Here is a 16,510-nt window from a genome sequence, read left to right as displayed (position 1 = left end):
AATATGTGATATGCTATATGTGTTTTCCGATGGTCGCAACCCACAGGTTGAGAACCACTGCTCTAGAGCCTTTTGAAGAAAGATTTCAGAGTGGGCCCAAACTTGCCATACCCCACAGCCCCTTTCACTTGGTGCAAGCTCATTAGGGTGGGAAACTGGGTAGGGAGGATAGGGCAAGTGAGTTCTCTACTTGGGGGCAGTGTGGTCAGGCACTCAATGGGGAGAATGTGGTCTCCTACTCCAGAGCCATGCTATTCAGTCTCTGCTAGAGTTTCCAATTCTAGCTCCCCCAGGAGAAGTATACCACCAGTTCAGATTGGATGTAGCCAGCTCTCCCCACTGCAGGAGCAAGCTCAGCAGGGCAGAGCCACTGGGACTTTGAAAAATAGATCAAGAGAGTTTTTTGTTGAGGGTGATGCCAGCAGAGCCTGTGGGAAGGGAGCGAGCTTTAAGGCTCCCCATGGCTGTGTAGCCATACCCACTCAAGCTGGACCAGGGTATCTGAGGGAAGTGTAATTCAAAGGTCCCGGCTCTGAATGGTGTTCTCTGCCCCACCACAACCCTCCCTTGGATCTCAACTCAATGTCTGAGGCCACCAGAACTTGGGAAGATAGAACCAAACAGTTTCCCATTTGGAGTGATGCTGGCCAAGCCTGCAGGTGAAGAGGAAGATTGGCCCCCATTCCAAAGCCTCACAGCTCAATCTCTGTCTGAATGCCAATAGTTTCTCCAAAGAAAGAACGCAGCAAAGGTCCCTATTGGGTTCAGCCAACATTCCTTTCTGCCAGACACAAGCTTGACAGGGCGGTGTCATCAGTATTTGAGGACCAAGTTACTGGACTCCCCAGGCTTGTGCTGTAAGAATAGGAATGCCCAACGCTGGGAAGATGGTGCCTTAGGGTGATGTGGGATATTGACTCAGGACTGGGACCTCAGTAGCTGACTCTCAGACTTATCTTCAAGGCCATGCCACCCAGGTCTTCTCTTTATGATTTCCATATGCCTTGAGTTGCCTTTCCTCTACCGGAGCCCTGGGTGAGTGTCCTGGAGCAAGATCCTGTATATTGTCCCTTTAGGAGAGCACCTAGGATTCTAGCAAACTCCCTCCTCTTCCCTTCAGAGTCCCTCCTGGTTTTCACTGCCAGATGCTATGCAGGCCCTACCTCCCAGCACTGGTGCTCTGTGTTGGGGGTTCTGGCATGGAACTGAGACCCCATGTTCCTCAGGGGTGTCTTTTGCAACCAAGATATCCCTCCAGCTTTTCAGCTACCATACATGGGTGCAGGAGCCAGCTCTTTTCACATCTCCACCCTTCTTACAAGTCTCTATATAGCTTTTTCTATAAATCCTTGGATATAACACTCCAGTACAGCTGTCCTTCAGTTGGTCATTCAGGTTGAATGCACTATACTAGTAATTTAGCTGTAAATCTCGTTTGGCACTCAGAAGAGGTGAATGTAGTTCCACTTACTCTATAGCCACATTGAAACTCCCCCATGACATTTTCTATAAGATGTTGTTGTTTTTAAATACATTATTTCAAATCCTTTTTGAACATAATAAAACTATGTCTACCTACAGCAATTAATGGAAGACTGTTTGGAAATAACCAAGGTCTCACATTTCATGTTGGGGATGAAGTGAATTTTTATCTGATTGGCATGGGGAGTGAATTCGACCTGCACACAGTTCACTTCCATGGCCACAGCTTTGAATATACGGTAAGAACCTTGGGAAGCTCCATTTAATTCCATGGCAAGGTAACAAACTATGTTCAAAATATATAAACTATAATATATTAGATGCAAGTAAATAATTATGCATTTAGCTTTTTATATCTCATGGACATTTGATAAATGCTTGTGAAACGGCCAAACCATGTTCAATACATATAATGTATAATATATTAGATGCAAGTAAATAATTACACATTTAGCTTTTTATATCTCATGGACATTTGATAAATGCTCGTGAATATATGAATTGCATTTCTCACTCTAATATGAATTTACTCAATAAGTAAATAAGACATTGATAATCATCTTTAGTTGTACCATTGTGTGTGTGTGTGTGTGTGTGTGTGTGTGTGTGTGAATCCTCACCCCAGGATATTTTTCCATTTATTTTTAGAGAGAGTGGAAGGGAGAGATAAAGAGAGAAACATCAATGTGAGAGAGACACAGTGATTGGTTGCTTCCCTTCCCTCACATGCCCCAACCAAGGCTGAGGATCAAGCCTGCAACCAAGGTACATGCCCTTGACTGAAATCAAACCTGGGACCCTTCAGTCCACAAGCAGACACTCTATCCACTGAGCCAAACCAGCTAGGGCAGTTTTAACCTTTCTATTCCATCTTTTTTTTTTAATTTTTAAACACTCAAACATAAAACATGAAAGAAAAATATCTTGAGTAGTCATATACATTTTGGCACATTTACTTTCTCCTTATATTTTTTTTTCTGAACCTAATTGAAAGCAGATTACAAACATCATGACTCTTCACTCCTAAATACTAAAGTATGTGCACCTAAGAATAAGGACAATCTCTGCCCCAACAGCAATAGCATTTCACACCCTAAAGTGAACAGTAATTCAATAATATAATCTAACATGCAATCCATTAAAACACCCTTAGGTGTTCCCAAAATGCTCTTTATAATTCTTTTCTTTAACCCAAGATCTAATCATTTATACATAGCATTTGGTTGCCATTGTCATATCTTTCCTAAAAATCAAAACAAGCCTTTTGCCTTTTTTTCTTGATTTTTCCTGAAATTTCATTTTTGAGGGGTCCAGGCCAGTTGTTATGTAGAATATTCTATATTCTACATTGATTTCATAGTTTCCTCATGATAGACTCCATGTTTAATATCATTGGCAAGGACACTCCATAGGTGATATTATGTACTTATTATATATCACATCAAAAGGCTCTGCTGTCAACAGGTTCTAATATTGGTGAAGCTAAGTTTGATAACTTTATTAAGATAATGTGTACTATTCTCTCTATTTTAAAAGTATCATCTTCGTATTGTAATTAATAATCTATAGAGAAGAGATTTTTTAAATGTATTTTATTCTCCTATAATTTTTCACCTTGTACTTTTTTTAAAAAGTTCTATTGATGATCCTTGCCCAAATCAAATTTTATAGTGGGGGTTACAAAGAGTGGCTTTCTATTTCTATCATTCCTTCAACATTTTTTATAAAACAAAAATTTGGTACTAGGTGTCAACTGGCTTTATTGTACCTTTTCATATGATTTTTACCATCTGTTTCTATTTTATGTATTCTTAGTCTCTTTATATCTTCTGTCTGAATTGCTTTCTTTCACCCTATCTGTCATACTTCTCCATAACTGTTTTTTTACTGACCACTTTTGACTGGCCATTTCTCTCATTTATATTAAGTATTTTCAGTTTTATCCTTCCCTTTTTCCATTCCCAATTTAGGATTGTTTATTTACTTAAGAAGCATTTTTTTTATTTCCCATCCTAATCCCTTATATAAACACTAGAGGCCCAGTGCATGGGAGACTGGGGGTCCCTCAGCCCGGCTTGCACCCTCTCCAATCTGGCCCCTAGGAGGATGTCAGACTGCCAGTTTAGGCCCGATCCCGCACTGGCAGTCGGACATCCCTCTCACAATGTGGGACTGCTGGCTCCTAACTGCTCACCTGCCTACTTGCCTGTATACCCCTAACCACTCTGCCTGCCAGCCTGATTGCCCCCAACTGCGCCCCCGCTGGCCTGATTTGGGTTGGGGAGCCAATGGGGGGGGAGGGGCTGGCCATGGGGAGGGGCTGTGGTCTGTGGGCTGGCTCGCCATGCCCCCAAATGGACCAGTGTCTTGGGGGAGAAGCTATGGGTGGTTGGCCAGCCATCCCTGCCCCTGATAGGGGGGGAGGGGGCGATCTGAGGTGGGGCCTGGCAGGGGGAGGGGCTGCAAGAGATTGGCTGGCCAGCCCTGCCCCCTATTGGGATGGGGGTTTGCGGTCAGAGGCAGGCAGTCTTGGGAAGGGGCTGCAGGCCTATTGTGGTGGGGCAGGCTGACTGAGGGCAGGGCTGCCGGGGGGGGGGGGGGGGGGGGGGGGGGGGGGGTTTGGCTGGCTGGGCCACTCTTTTTTTTGTTTGGCAACTTTACAACTTTTATTTGTGGTGCCTGTATTATGTCTCAAAAATACCTTCTCCCTCTGGCCGGGACAGCATTGGGGAGGGGGCAGCAAAAAATAGAAGACGTCCCTCCCTATTGCACATGGACCCTATATACAGGCCCACCTGGCCCAGGCCAGTGGGATGCTTGGCACATTCTCGGATCCCTACTCAGAGGCTGGAGGGGTGACTGGTGGCAGCACATGTGAAAGGGGACCTCTGGGTGACCACTCTGGTCCTGGCTACTGGTCCTGGCACTTCCTGGTCCTTGGTTCCTTCCTGGTCTTGCCTGAAGCCCTGGTCCCCCTACCTGGCTCAGCCTCCTGTCTCCATGGCCTCAGATGGCCCCCTTGGCTCCTGGGGGCTCTGTCCTCCCCTCCCAGCCTGGAGGTCCAAAGGGGAGGTTATGGCTTCTCAGAGACTCCCCGGCAGCTCTGTCACTCATGTTCACACAGGGGAAGCGGTGGGTGTGGCAGAAGCAGCTGTATAAATGCGGGGGCCGGAGCAAGTCCTCCAGGGTCACTTGCACAGTTTACTGATGACGTGGATCAGGGCCGCATTCTCCTCCTTGAGGCGCTGGTTGTCAGCCCGGAGGTTGGACAGGCCCTTCAGCTCCTCTTCCAGCCTTGCGCTCCAGGGCCCTGTGCTCAAATCTCTCCAGCTCCAGGAGGGACTGCCTCTCTGCAGCAAAGTGCTCCTGCCTGTGTGTGGTGTGCTCCAGCTCCACTTGAGTTGCACCAGCCACAGTGTGGTCTACGTCAGTGCCTCAGGAAGTCTCTAGTTCTCAACACACAGCTTTGCGTAGAGCTCCCTGAAGCCTCCCTAGGGCTCTTCATATTGGGGCTGGGGTTCTGGGTTTAGGTCCTGCTGCTTCTGGAGGGGAAGGGCTGGATTCTGGGCTGATGTCGGCTGGCTTCGCCTCCTCTCCCTTCGCAGGCCCTCTCCTCTCCTTGCCAACTCTGCAGTGCTCTCTGGAGGCCTGTGGTCCCTGTCCCTGCCCGTCAGGTGCCTCTACTCTCTGGGCAGGGCCATCAGAACTCTCAACCCCATGGACTCGGGTCTGCTAGGAAGGGTCCAGACTCTGTACACCCTGCTCTTGATCTGGATGGGAGAGTCCGATCAGGGGCAGGCTAGCAGGTGGGAAGGGCTGCGAGGTTGGCCACTGGCCCCAACCCCTGATCAGCCAGTTTGCTGGCTACAGTAGGCGTCGGTCGTAGCTACCGGCCCAATCAAGGTCATCTTCTGCGGGTTTGTGTCCCCACTCGCTCTGGCCTCAGCAGCCCAGCGCTGTGGCTACACGGGGCTGGGGCTGCGGTCCGGGCCCCCTGTGTGCTTGTATGTCCACCGGCTCCATGGCTTCCACCGACACCGCCATCTTTGTGGCTATGGGCGCCACCCTCTTTGTCGTGGAGTCACAGTTAATTTGCATATTACCTTTAGATCATTGTAAAATTGAGGACCAATTACATTTTATGTATTACACACCTCCAACATTTAATTTAAGCATTTGGCATAATGCAGTCCATCTTTTCCACACTGATAGAAGTTTCACATAAAGCTTTCTGAATTCTAGATGTGCTATGCTCATAGCTTCTTTAATGTTCAGGGCCTATCATAGAAATTAATTAAATAAGTACATGACTTAATTTACACAAAGTTTTACTGGTGTGTTGCTTTCTTTCCTATCCTTTAGTAACACATTTATTCCTGTTAAACTATTTGGGGGCTTAAAAACATTTTTATTGTAGGGAATTTTATATAATAAAGTAGATAGAATAATATAATACACCCCTTTACCCATAACCCAGGTCCAACAATCATGACCTTTCTATACTTGCACCTATGCTTCCCATATATTTTAAGGAAAAGCCTAGATATTAGTATTGTTATTAATTTCATAATTGTTTGTGTTGGACTTTAAAAATTAGAACAAAAAAGCTATTTAAAATTTGGCTAAGTTCTCTACAGTATATTTGATGTTCAGTTCAGATCAGCTCAATTCAGCAAATGCCTCTGAAGTTTTTAGAGCTATGCCAAGTGTTGTGTGGAGATAAAAGGAAATCAAAGAGTTACACTTCAAGGGCCACATCTATATAAGTGATTATATTAACAGGGATCAGATTAAGTGGAATTTATAACAACATTTCTATAATGATAATTATAGCTAATCTTTATTTAGTACTGCCTATGTGCCAGATGCTATGCTTAATATTTTGCATGGATTTCTTATTGAACCCTAACAACTTCCCTATGAGATAGGGGAATAAAATAAAGGATTAACAAGATAAAGAACTTTCCTACAAACAGGAAGTGGTAGAAGTAGGATTTGAACTCCTGGATCTCATGCCAGAACCCCTCATTCTTAACCACTTCACAAAACTGCCTTTCTTAAGAATGATCCTATTTATACCACAGAGCCTAGTCCACCACCTCTCCACTCTAGCCACTTGCACTGAGCTCCTCACAGATGATCACAAGTAGTATTCTCCTTCCCTGGAGGTGGAATTTAATTAGTTCAGCATTGATACAGCTGCTGGGCTTTACCCCCTGGAACTCCTGGGGGGCAAAGAGCAGCCCTCTGGGGTTACTAACCTGGTCTTGGCACAAGCCAGCTAGTCGTCTCCAGTTTGCTAAGGCTACAGTTGCTCTCTGTGCCAGAGCTCCAGGTACATATTGCCTTGGACAATTGTCAATTCTTAGTTAAAATTATTTTATATTGTGCTCTACATCCTAAAATGTATCTTGTCATCAATATTACTGTCACCTTACCAAAACTGATTTTCCTCAATAGCATTGACTTAAGCTTGCACTTTGCATCCAATGGGGAATGGCTCCACCTTCCTCCTCTGTACCTTCCAATGTCTCCATGAGTCTTGAGAGCCGAAATTTCTTCTAGTCGCCTCCAGCTCTCATTTCCTACTTCTGTTCATCTCCCTTACCTCTCACCTCCTGTGGCTGCTATTTTCTCATCTCTCCTTGATTCTGATTCTCCTAAGCAACCACAAAATCAAGGCCATTGTGGGTCACAGACTTTTAGTGAAAATTTGACTGTAAATAAAGGCTTTATTTTTTTTCAATACTACACAGTAATGGCAAGCTCTTATTTGATATTAGACGCCCCATATCTTCAATTACCCCTTCACCATGCGTCCCTGAGAGCTTCTGCCTCTCCTGCTTTTCACTGTCCTTCCTTCTCAGGACTTCTTTCCTGCATTCTTCCCCTCCAGACTCTCTTGACATCTCTTCTCTCTCCAAATTATTCTGGACCCTATCTTAAGCTACTCTCTCCAATACATCCCTCATCTTCCACATGCTTGCTATTTTATTATGGAGAACAACTCATCTCCCTCTTAAATTCTCTTTCTAATCCATTTGGGCCAGGACCTTGAGCTTCATCTTTCAAAATCAAAGTAGCCTACATACTTTGTGGTCTCTTAAATATCAAATCCTCTATTGGGAAGAGAAATTCACCATACAGGCCCTCAGCCCTCAGCCCCAATCCCTGGAAGGCAGATGGAGCTGCAGGAGCCAGGTGAGTTCCTTTCCGTCCCATAACCATGAGTTTTTCTGATTATATCTCTAGTTAGGAACATTTCAGTTAAAACCCTTGGGATTTGTGAAGCCAGATGTTTTCTGAAATCTAGAGCATTCTTCTGTAGGAGATGCTAACAAGACATCTAACACCAACACTGACACAGAAACTCTTTTAGAGTGAGGTGCTGTCCCTGTGGCCTATCACTGAAATTTTCTGGGACTTGCTCCTCCTCCAAACCCTCAGCTGTACTCAGAGGAGACATGCAGCAGCACATAGTGCTTTCCAATTGTCATTTAACAAAGTCTATTAGAAGTGGGGAGTCACAGCAAATGGTATAATGTGTAAATGGCTGACTGACACCTTTTATAAGCTATTTAATGATGTTTTGTCTCCTTGTTAAGGATTCTGGACTGTATCGCTCCGACGTTTATGACCTTCCTCCTGGGGTCTATAAAACTGTAAAAATGTATACAAGAGATGTTGGAACCTGGTTATTTCATTGCCATGTTAGTAGTCACATTGATGCTGGAATGGAAAGCACTTACACTGTAATGAAATAAAAAGGTAAGCTAAATTAATTGGAAGTGATCATATTTAAATAAACTTAATGTTTACATAAAGATATCTGATCCACTGACCATGTATGTGATGTGACACACCACGCTCCCATTCAAAGATTATTGTTTTGAGATGACCAAGAAACTCTGGTTTTATTTTTAATCAAACTTATGTAACTATTCCTGATCTAATAAAGGACATTCTGATAAATGTAATTTCCAGATTCATATAATAAATGCATAAGGACAATTCATAGAACAGGAAATACAAATGACAATTGAACTTATAAAAATGTTTAACCTTCCTAATAATCAAATCATTTAAAAATAAGATTTAAACAACCATAAGATAACTTTTTGAATAAGGAAGCTATCAGTTTGGCAAAGATTTCATTTTTCAATTTTCCAATCAATAACTGTATATATTGCATATAATTTGGGGGAAGTATACAATGTTTCCACAGCTCTCAAGAAATATAAAATAATGATTCTAATTTTTTTTCATATTCAAGTGACATTTTATTTCCTCTCATTCCTACCTTTTTCTCCATTTTATTAGCAACATCAGTATGAAAATAGTACCTTTGTTATTGTGATTTTCATCAGTTTCTTAGTTACTTAGGCTCTCCATGAAAGTCATTATCTTTTGGTGTTTTGTTACAATAACTCTAATATTTCGACAAAATAATTTTAATAATTTGACCAGGCAGTTGATCTCAGAAAATTATCAACCATGCCAAAAAACATTTATTGCCATGTTATTTCATGCTAATGGAAAACTGAAAACAAGCAAATCATCTACACTAAGTTTTGCTACACTTATCATCTAAAGTGCTATCTAACATAAAAAAATTATGTCTTAAATTTTAATGGAAAAATGCTTACAATATAATATTGAGTGATAAAAAGTCTACAAAATAGTATTTGAAATATTATTCAAATTCTCTCTACATATTACATACATATTATATGTCATCTATACTAATAAAAGGGTAATATGCTAATTAGACTGGACATTTTGCGGACAAAGCCACAGTGGTGGGGGCCGAGGCAGGGGCGGTTAGAGGTGATCAGGCTGGCAGGGGAGGGCAGTTAGGGAGTGATCAGGCTGGCAGGCAGAGGCGGTTAGGGGCGATGAGGCAGGGAGGCAGACGAGCAGTTAGGAGCCAGAGGTCCCAGATTGTGAAAGGGATGTTCGACTGCAGTCTGACATCCCTTGAGGAGTCCTGGGTTGGAGAGGGTGCAGGCCAAGCTAAGGGACCCACCCCCTGTGCATGTATTTTGTGCACCGGGCCTCTAGTATATATGTAAGACTGAATAGAAATTACTGAAATATTAATGGTGACTCTAAATGGTAAAATTACGAGAGAGGTTTATTTTCTTATTGTACTTTTCCATTTCTTTCAAGGTTACCTTAACATTTAAATTACTTTTAAAATCAGGAAAACTATTAAATACTAGAGGCCCAGTGCATGAAATTTGTGCACTGGGAGGGGGGGTCCCTCAGCCCAGCCTGTACCCTCTCACAGTCTGGGAACCCCATGATTGATCACCCCACAGAGGGAGGCCCTGCCCACCCTCCACAGCCCCACCACTCAGTGGCCTGGGCCTCTCTCTGGGGGCAATCATGGGGCGATGGCGGGCCCCCCGGCCAATCGCATTGCACCCACCTTGGCTGGCCTGGCACCAGTGGCTGTCATAGCATGGTCATCCGGACAGTTGTTCTGCTGTTTGGCTGTTTGGTCGATTTACATATTACACTTTTATTATTATAGATACATATAATATCCTATTCTAAGTATGTTGTGCAGCTCTCGAGTTCTGTGGATGTTTTCCCTGTGGGCACCTTGTGGGACTGAAGGCACAGAGCAGCTGAAGTGGGAAGGAGGTGCAGGAGGACAGTGCCTCAAAAATCCTTTCTGAGTATAAGGACCACATTTCTCACAAAACCACAAACTTACTAGCCTAAAATATAATTTTACCTACAGCATCATGTCAACACCATTAATGATATATTACTAATACAAGTATAATAATCATTACTTATTCCTATAATTAATCATACTCATTCCTAGTAAAAGAGACTTGGGTGTGGTATCCAAGATCTAAATCCCCATTTATAGCATTGTTTCTTGGGGAAACATTTCAATTAACATAAAGCCAAACCTGGCTCATTCTACAGGATTTCTGTCCACATGGACGAGTGACAGCAATGTTGCTTCCGATTTCATGGCTAAGCTGTCTTGTTGCACAAACAATGGTAATTCTTTTAAGGATTTTCTTGAGACATATAAACTTTCTAGTTTTTCCTTAAAGATATGTAACTATTTTACTTCAATATTCCAACTTAGATCTTCTTGAAACTTTCTTTTCGACAGCAAAAATATCTCCCTGAAGTCAGAAGTCCAGCTGCTGAGGAAAAAGCTCCAGGGATGAAGGAGTTCAAGAGGGCTGGCTGGAGACTTTGAGGGCAGTGTACCAGGAAAACTAGCTTGAAATAAAAGTTTTGTTGGTAAATTCTGTGTGTGAGCTGCCTCTTCTTTCTGTAAATTGTGTCACAGGAATAGAATCTGTGAAGTTGAATCAAAACTTTTAATAAATGCCGTGGGAGTGGGTCAAAGGGATAAAGAGAGCAGGCTCAAACTGAAGTCTAGCTCAGAGAGAGAAAAATACACAATCCAAGACTTTCCCATAAACTGCAACATTTGCAAACCTTGAGAAGAATGAAATTATCATAGCATGGATAAGCATTTAAATCAGTCTCTAAAATGCACATCCATATATGAAAGACTGAAGGTTATAAAATGTGTGCCAATTTTCTAGAAGCAAAATAGGACTCATGTTATGACTTTGTATTTAGCAATATTAACAGTTGGGATGTGTCCTATATAAGTAACAGGAAGAAAAAAAAACCCAAGAAGGAATTATCAATGGTGTGTATTTCAATTTTTTTTTTTTAATTAGGAGATAGGTGGCTGCCAGGGTTGGTTCAGCAACTTGATGATGTGAGGGCAAGTGTCTCCAATTCCCTTGGCCTTTCCCTCATGACTATTGTCTCATGGTTGCAAGATGGTTGCTACAGCTCCAGATATTACATCCAGGTTGAAGGCAGAAAAGAAGGGGGGAAAGTAGTACTAAATCACATCTTTTATCAGGAAAACATCAAGTCTGCTGAGGAGCTCTAGCAAACCTGCTGATGTCTCATTGGTCAAACCCTTAATATTTGGCTACTTCAAGGAAGGCTTGAAAAGAGCTTTTGTAACCTCTATAGTGGAAATAACAGGGAGAAGGAGTTGGAAATGTCTTGTGGGTTGGTTAACAAACAGCATCTGCCTTAGACAGTAAGTAAGAATATTTCAAATCGGGAGTTAGTTAAACAAAAAGTTCAACCTAAAGTTGAAGCCAGCCCTGGCCAGTGTGGTTCAGTTGGTTGGGTGTCATCCTGTGCACTGAAAGGTTGCTAATAAATTAAGAATTAAATAAAAATTGAAACCAAAGTTAGACTTTTCATTCTTTTTACTTTTTAACTTCTTAACTTTGTAATACATGAATTTCTGGAGTATTATCAAGGAAATCTCTGACATCATATCATTTCACCCCAAAAATACAACAATATGTATCTCCAGAAGAGGACTTTTAAAAATTAATATACTAATAATTCTATTAGCTATGTGACAAGCACTATGCTAAGTGCCTGGGATTAAATACAAAACAAGGCATACTCATTGGCCCTAAGGAGGCCCAGTCTAATTGAGGAGACAGTCACATAAACAGATAATACTGATATAAAATTATCAATCATGTTTTTTATTTTTAATATTTTATGATGCTTTGGCGGGCCTTGCTATCTAGGGAGAGACTGCCCCTCCCAGACTAGTTAATTTCTAGAGATAGTTAACCACATGTAGGTAAACCAGGCTTTCATATGCCAATCAACCAATCAAAAGTCCATACCCCCTGCCCTGGCTGAGTGGCTCAGTTGGTTGGAGCTTCATCCAGTACAACAAAAGTTTGCGGGTTTGATTCTGGTCTGTGCATATACCTAGGTTGCAGGTTCAGTCCTCAGCTGGGGTGCATACAGGAGGCAGCTGACTGACGTTACTCTTTCACATCAGTGTTTCTCTCTTCCTTCCTCTCTCTCTCTCAAATCAATGAAAACATACCATCGGGTGAGGATTTTTAAAAAAAAGTCCATACCCCTAACTGTCTCCTTTATCTAACTCTCACACACCAAGCTACTATTTCCCCTACCCTAATCAACCAAAGCCAAATACCAGACAACTAGAGACAGTTCCTGTGCCCCCAAACCTGCTGGAATTATTATTATTATTATGTTGTTGTTGTTGTTAATCCTCACCCAAGGATATTTTTTCCATTGATTTTTAGAGAGAGCGAAGGGAGGAGGAGGAAGAGAGGGGAAGAGAGAGAGAGAGGGAAGAGAGAGAGAGAGGGAGAGAGAGAGAGAAAGATATGAGGAGACACATTGATTGCTTACCTCCCATACACGCCCTAACCAGGGCCGGAATTGAACCTGTGACCCTTTGGTGTATGGGCCAATGCTCTAACTATTGGGTAACACTGGCCAGAGCTGGAATTACTAAAACTAGCCAATCCTAACCGTGTTTACTCTTCCCTGCCTAGCCTTTCTTGCAGAAACCCCAATAAAATTTGTGGCCTTTGCATCCCACTGGCATCTACTTCTGCCTCCTAAAAAAAAATCTGGTGCTTCCTCATGTGGCCCTGCATGACATGTGTGCCTCTTCTTTCTAGGAAAACTGCAAGTGACAACAATAGCTTTGGCCTCTTCATGTCATCACTCAGTCACCTTTTATAAATTAAGGCCTGGCACAAATCAAAGTGCTAAGTGCTATGCAGAGTGGACTACCCCAGAATAGTGGTATAGAAGCAAGAGGTGATGAGGTTAGGGATGACAAGGGAGGAAAGTCACACATTGAAGTTCTATGCAATCAAGCTTCAGGTATAAGTTAGTCTTTAATCTTTTATAAAAATAATTCTAGTATTGTACTTCTTTTCCATTGTTAATACATCATATGCTTTGATTTCCACTTCATTCAAGATTGTGAGAGAACAAAATTGAAGAAGTAATTGGAATCCATATTCCATTTTTTAAAAATCCCCTTTCCCATAGAACTATAGATGTCAACACTAGCAGGCTGTTTTTGACTGAGTTAGAGTTTGAGCTTCCTCTCTTCCCCTGCTTGTGACCTCTCTGCATGCCAGGAAATGATGAGTAAGGCCTTGACCCATTCATGGGCAACCAAAGGGGTGGAGATAATGATGACATTATCTGTGTCATCATTCTCTAAATAATCATGAACTGGACAGTCGCATTGTGCAAGGTCAATTCACTGGATTCATTATCGAAGTTCTATACATGACCACACTCACCCGTAATTACAGTTACACAATTTTCTGTGAAAAAAGTAGCAATGTGGTGATCTGACTGGCCCTGGACAAAATGACCTGCTATTTCATACTAGTGTCTCCCTCTCACAAAGGGAAAGACAGTCCTTGCTGGTTTGTTCTTAATAATTCTGATGTTGTGGGGGAGGAATAATGGAGGTAATTTGCATCTTGCCCAACAGAAATAAAGCTGATATTCTGTAAGGACGACTGCTTCTTTGATTTTAACCATTATCAACCCCAGAATCTTGATTGCTAAATGCAGATAAATCTCGCCTATACCAGGAATCTTTAAGATGACAAGAAAAAAAATTGTGGACAATGATTAAAACATGTGCTATGTAACCCAGGTTACTAAACTGTTAACTTAAGCATATAGTAATTATTTATAACAAACCTGGGGCTCTGAGGTAAAGACCTGACAGACAGCTAAGAGGCTGGCTGTTGGTCTAATCTAGATTCCTCTCCTCTATTATTTCTTGCAATGCTATGAGTCCCTGAGCTGCTCCTGGTGGCTCCTGCCTTCTATGCTGGTTGTGAGCATTGTTTTGAACGCAGAATTCTCAACAGCAACATCGTTCAAAGTTCACCTTTAGGTACTAACTCTGGACTCACCATAAAGAGGTTTGTAATGTTAAAGGTGGCCTTTCCTTTAGGGCAGTGGTTGGCAAACTGCAGCTCGAGAGCCACATGCAGCTTTTTGGCCCCTTGAGTGTGGCCACGAAGTTTCAATCACACTGTACGTGCGCGCCTGCATGTAGTATTTTGTGGAAGAGCCACACTCAAGGGGCAGCAGTTTGCCGACCACTGCTTTAGGGAAACTGACCTTTAGGCCACTTCACAATGGACATTCACTTGTTTAGACCACATTCCACTTGCTAAGACCATTATCTCTCCCCTCCAGAGTTTCCCAGAAGCCACACCTGCACAGAGAATTGTCCGCCCAGAAAAAGCCCACCTAGAGTCCTTTAAAAACCTCTGACTCCCCATCTTTGGGTGCAGGAGCCATTTTGGGGCTCAGCCCATCTGGGTTTCCAGATGACCTAATAAATTCCTAATTCTTTACCCTTTTGGCCTCATGCATTTCTCCTTCAGAGACCCTAACAGTGAGGGAGCTGCACATGTACATCCTGAAGCCCTCGGGCACAATCCGAGCAGTCGTTAGGGCAGAATCTGATGGAAGGAGTGACTGCAGGGATTGTAGCTGTGCACTGATCACCATCCTTTCTACCCACAGTGTTGAGCTGGAGCATAGAGAATGTGAAATGAGGTGCCCAGAAATCTGCTGGCTCAAACAAGTGGTTCCGTGCCAATTTGAAACAAGTACCCCCTTCCTCTGGACTGCTGGAAGATGCCTTGTCTGTGTGGACCAATTTTTAATTTTATTTTATTTTCAAATTCTTATTGATTTATTGAGGTGACATTGGTTAATAAAATTACATAGATTTCAAGTGTACAATTCTATATTTTTAAGAACAGCATCTTGCAAGGCACAGAGCTTGACCAGTGAAGTTTGGGCAAGATTTTGGCCCCACTCAAGTCCTTTCAGTGGGCAGGACATTCTGGGTGGTACTGTGACTCAGTTTTCTGTATCAGAACAATTAGTTAAGATGATTACTAGCTGGTGAACAGAAATCCCCACTATGTACCTTAACAAGGATCATTTCAATGGATTTACAACAAGCCTCTGAGATTTTACAGATGAGGAAACTGAGGCTCTGATAAGAATCTTGCCCGAGGTCAAGCAGTTCCCATCAGATTTTTATCTTCATCCTGCTGTTTTCATTATTCTTCCCTGATTTACTTTTCTCCATAACCCTTGCCGCTAATTCTCGGTCTTTCACTCTTTATTTGTATACTATCCATCTCTGTCAAGTACAATGTAAGTTGAGAAGGGTAGAGGTTCACTGTTTTGTCCCCAGTGCTTAGCAATGACCTGCACAGCAATGCTAATTGAATGAATTGTTTGAACACTAGGGTACTTTCTCTTATCCCAATCTCTTTACACAACTTTTGGCAAATACTCCCACTGCTGTATTCTAGAGGCAAAGGTTATATCAGCACAAAATGTGCACTGTTATGTTCAGGATTCTCTTCAGCTAAGAAAAAAAAATTACCTTATATTTTTAGACAAATATGTCATGACAAAAGACAGGATATTTTTTTAAAAGTATTTACCCCAAAATTCATGTCCATGTCAAAGACAGAAATCCCACATTAGTAAACTGGGCACTTTCTAGTATTTACTAAGACCAACCTTCACTTTTGAAGATAGGTTGATTTATGTCTGATTTCTTTGATGATCAAACAGAATTATCAAGCCCATTATGCTCTGACACTGATTGTTGACAGCAATACAGAGTAATCTGTAAACTTTCTATGTAGATATGTCCAGAGCCTACAAAATAGACAAAGCCTTCAAAATAAATTTTTTAATTTTGGCTACTTAAATTTGGCATGATAAAGATCATATTTCATATCATAAAGTTACAATTAAGTATTGTTAAGCTTTTCAAAAGTAAAGAGCACATGTTTTGATCCACTTTGCATACTTTTCATCCTGGTTGATGAAAAGTGCAGAGTGCTCAGGGCATTGTACTGTGGTGCCTTGTGGAGGAACAAAAGGAGCATTTAGAAGTGATCTCTGCCCTCCTGGAATTTACACAGTGAGTGGAAGAGGCACAGACTTACGCACACTCTAGTCCCCCAGCAATAGCTGTTGACTTTTTATGTGTAATCAGAGAAGCTTGGCAATGGAAAACAATTTTTTTCTGGGTTTACGAGAACTGAATGAAAGTGGAAAATGTTATTTGCTTTAACGAAACACTTTACTCTTACGCAAC

The 16,510-nt window shown here is 42.2% G+C and overlaps 1 protein-coding gene across 1 annotated transcript in view; it reads left to right on the top strand.

Moving 5' to 3' along the window:
• Positions 1-10,760, top strand: part of LOC118676412 (ceruloplasmin-like) — a 64,415-nt gene extending 53,655 nt beyond the window's left edge. The window contains exons 17-19 of the mRNA XM_036350283.1: positions 1,582-1,721; positions 8,088-8,250; positions 10,622-10,760. Coding sequence (XP_036206176.1) covers positions 1,582-1,721; positions 8,088-8,246 — 299 coding nt within the window. The 3' untranslated portion in view covers positions 8,247-8,250; positions 10,622-10,760. The remainder of the gene's footprint in view (positions 1-1,581; positions 1,722-8,087; positions 8,251-10,621) is intronic.
• Positions 10,761-16,510: the final 5,750 nt, after the last annotated feature.

This window comes from Myotis myotis, unplaced genomic scaffold (assembly GCF_014108235.1).
Source record: "Myotis myotis isolate mMyoMyo1 unplaced genomic scaffold, mMyoMyo1.p scaffold_m19_p_2, whole genome shotgun sequence".
Lineage (NCBI taxonomy): Eukaryota > Metazoa > Chordata > Mammalia > Chiroptera > Vespertilionidae > Myotis > Myotis myotis.
This window is presented reverse-complemented; position numbering and strand designations above follow the sequence as displayed.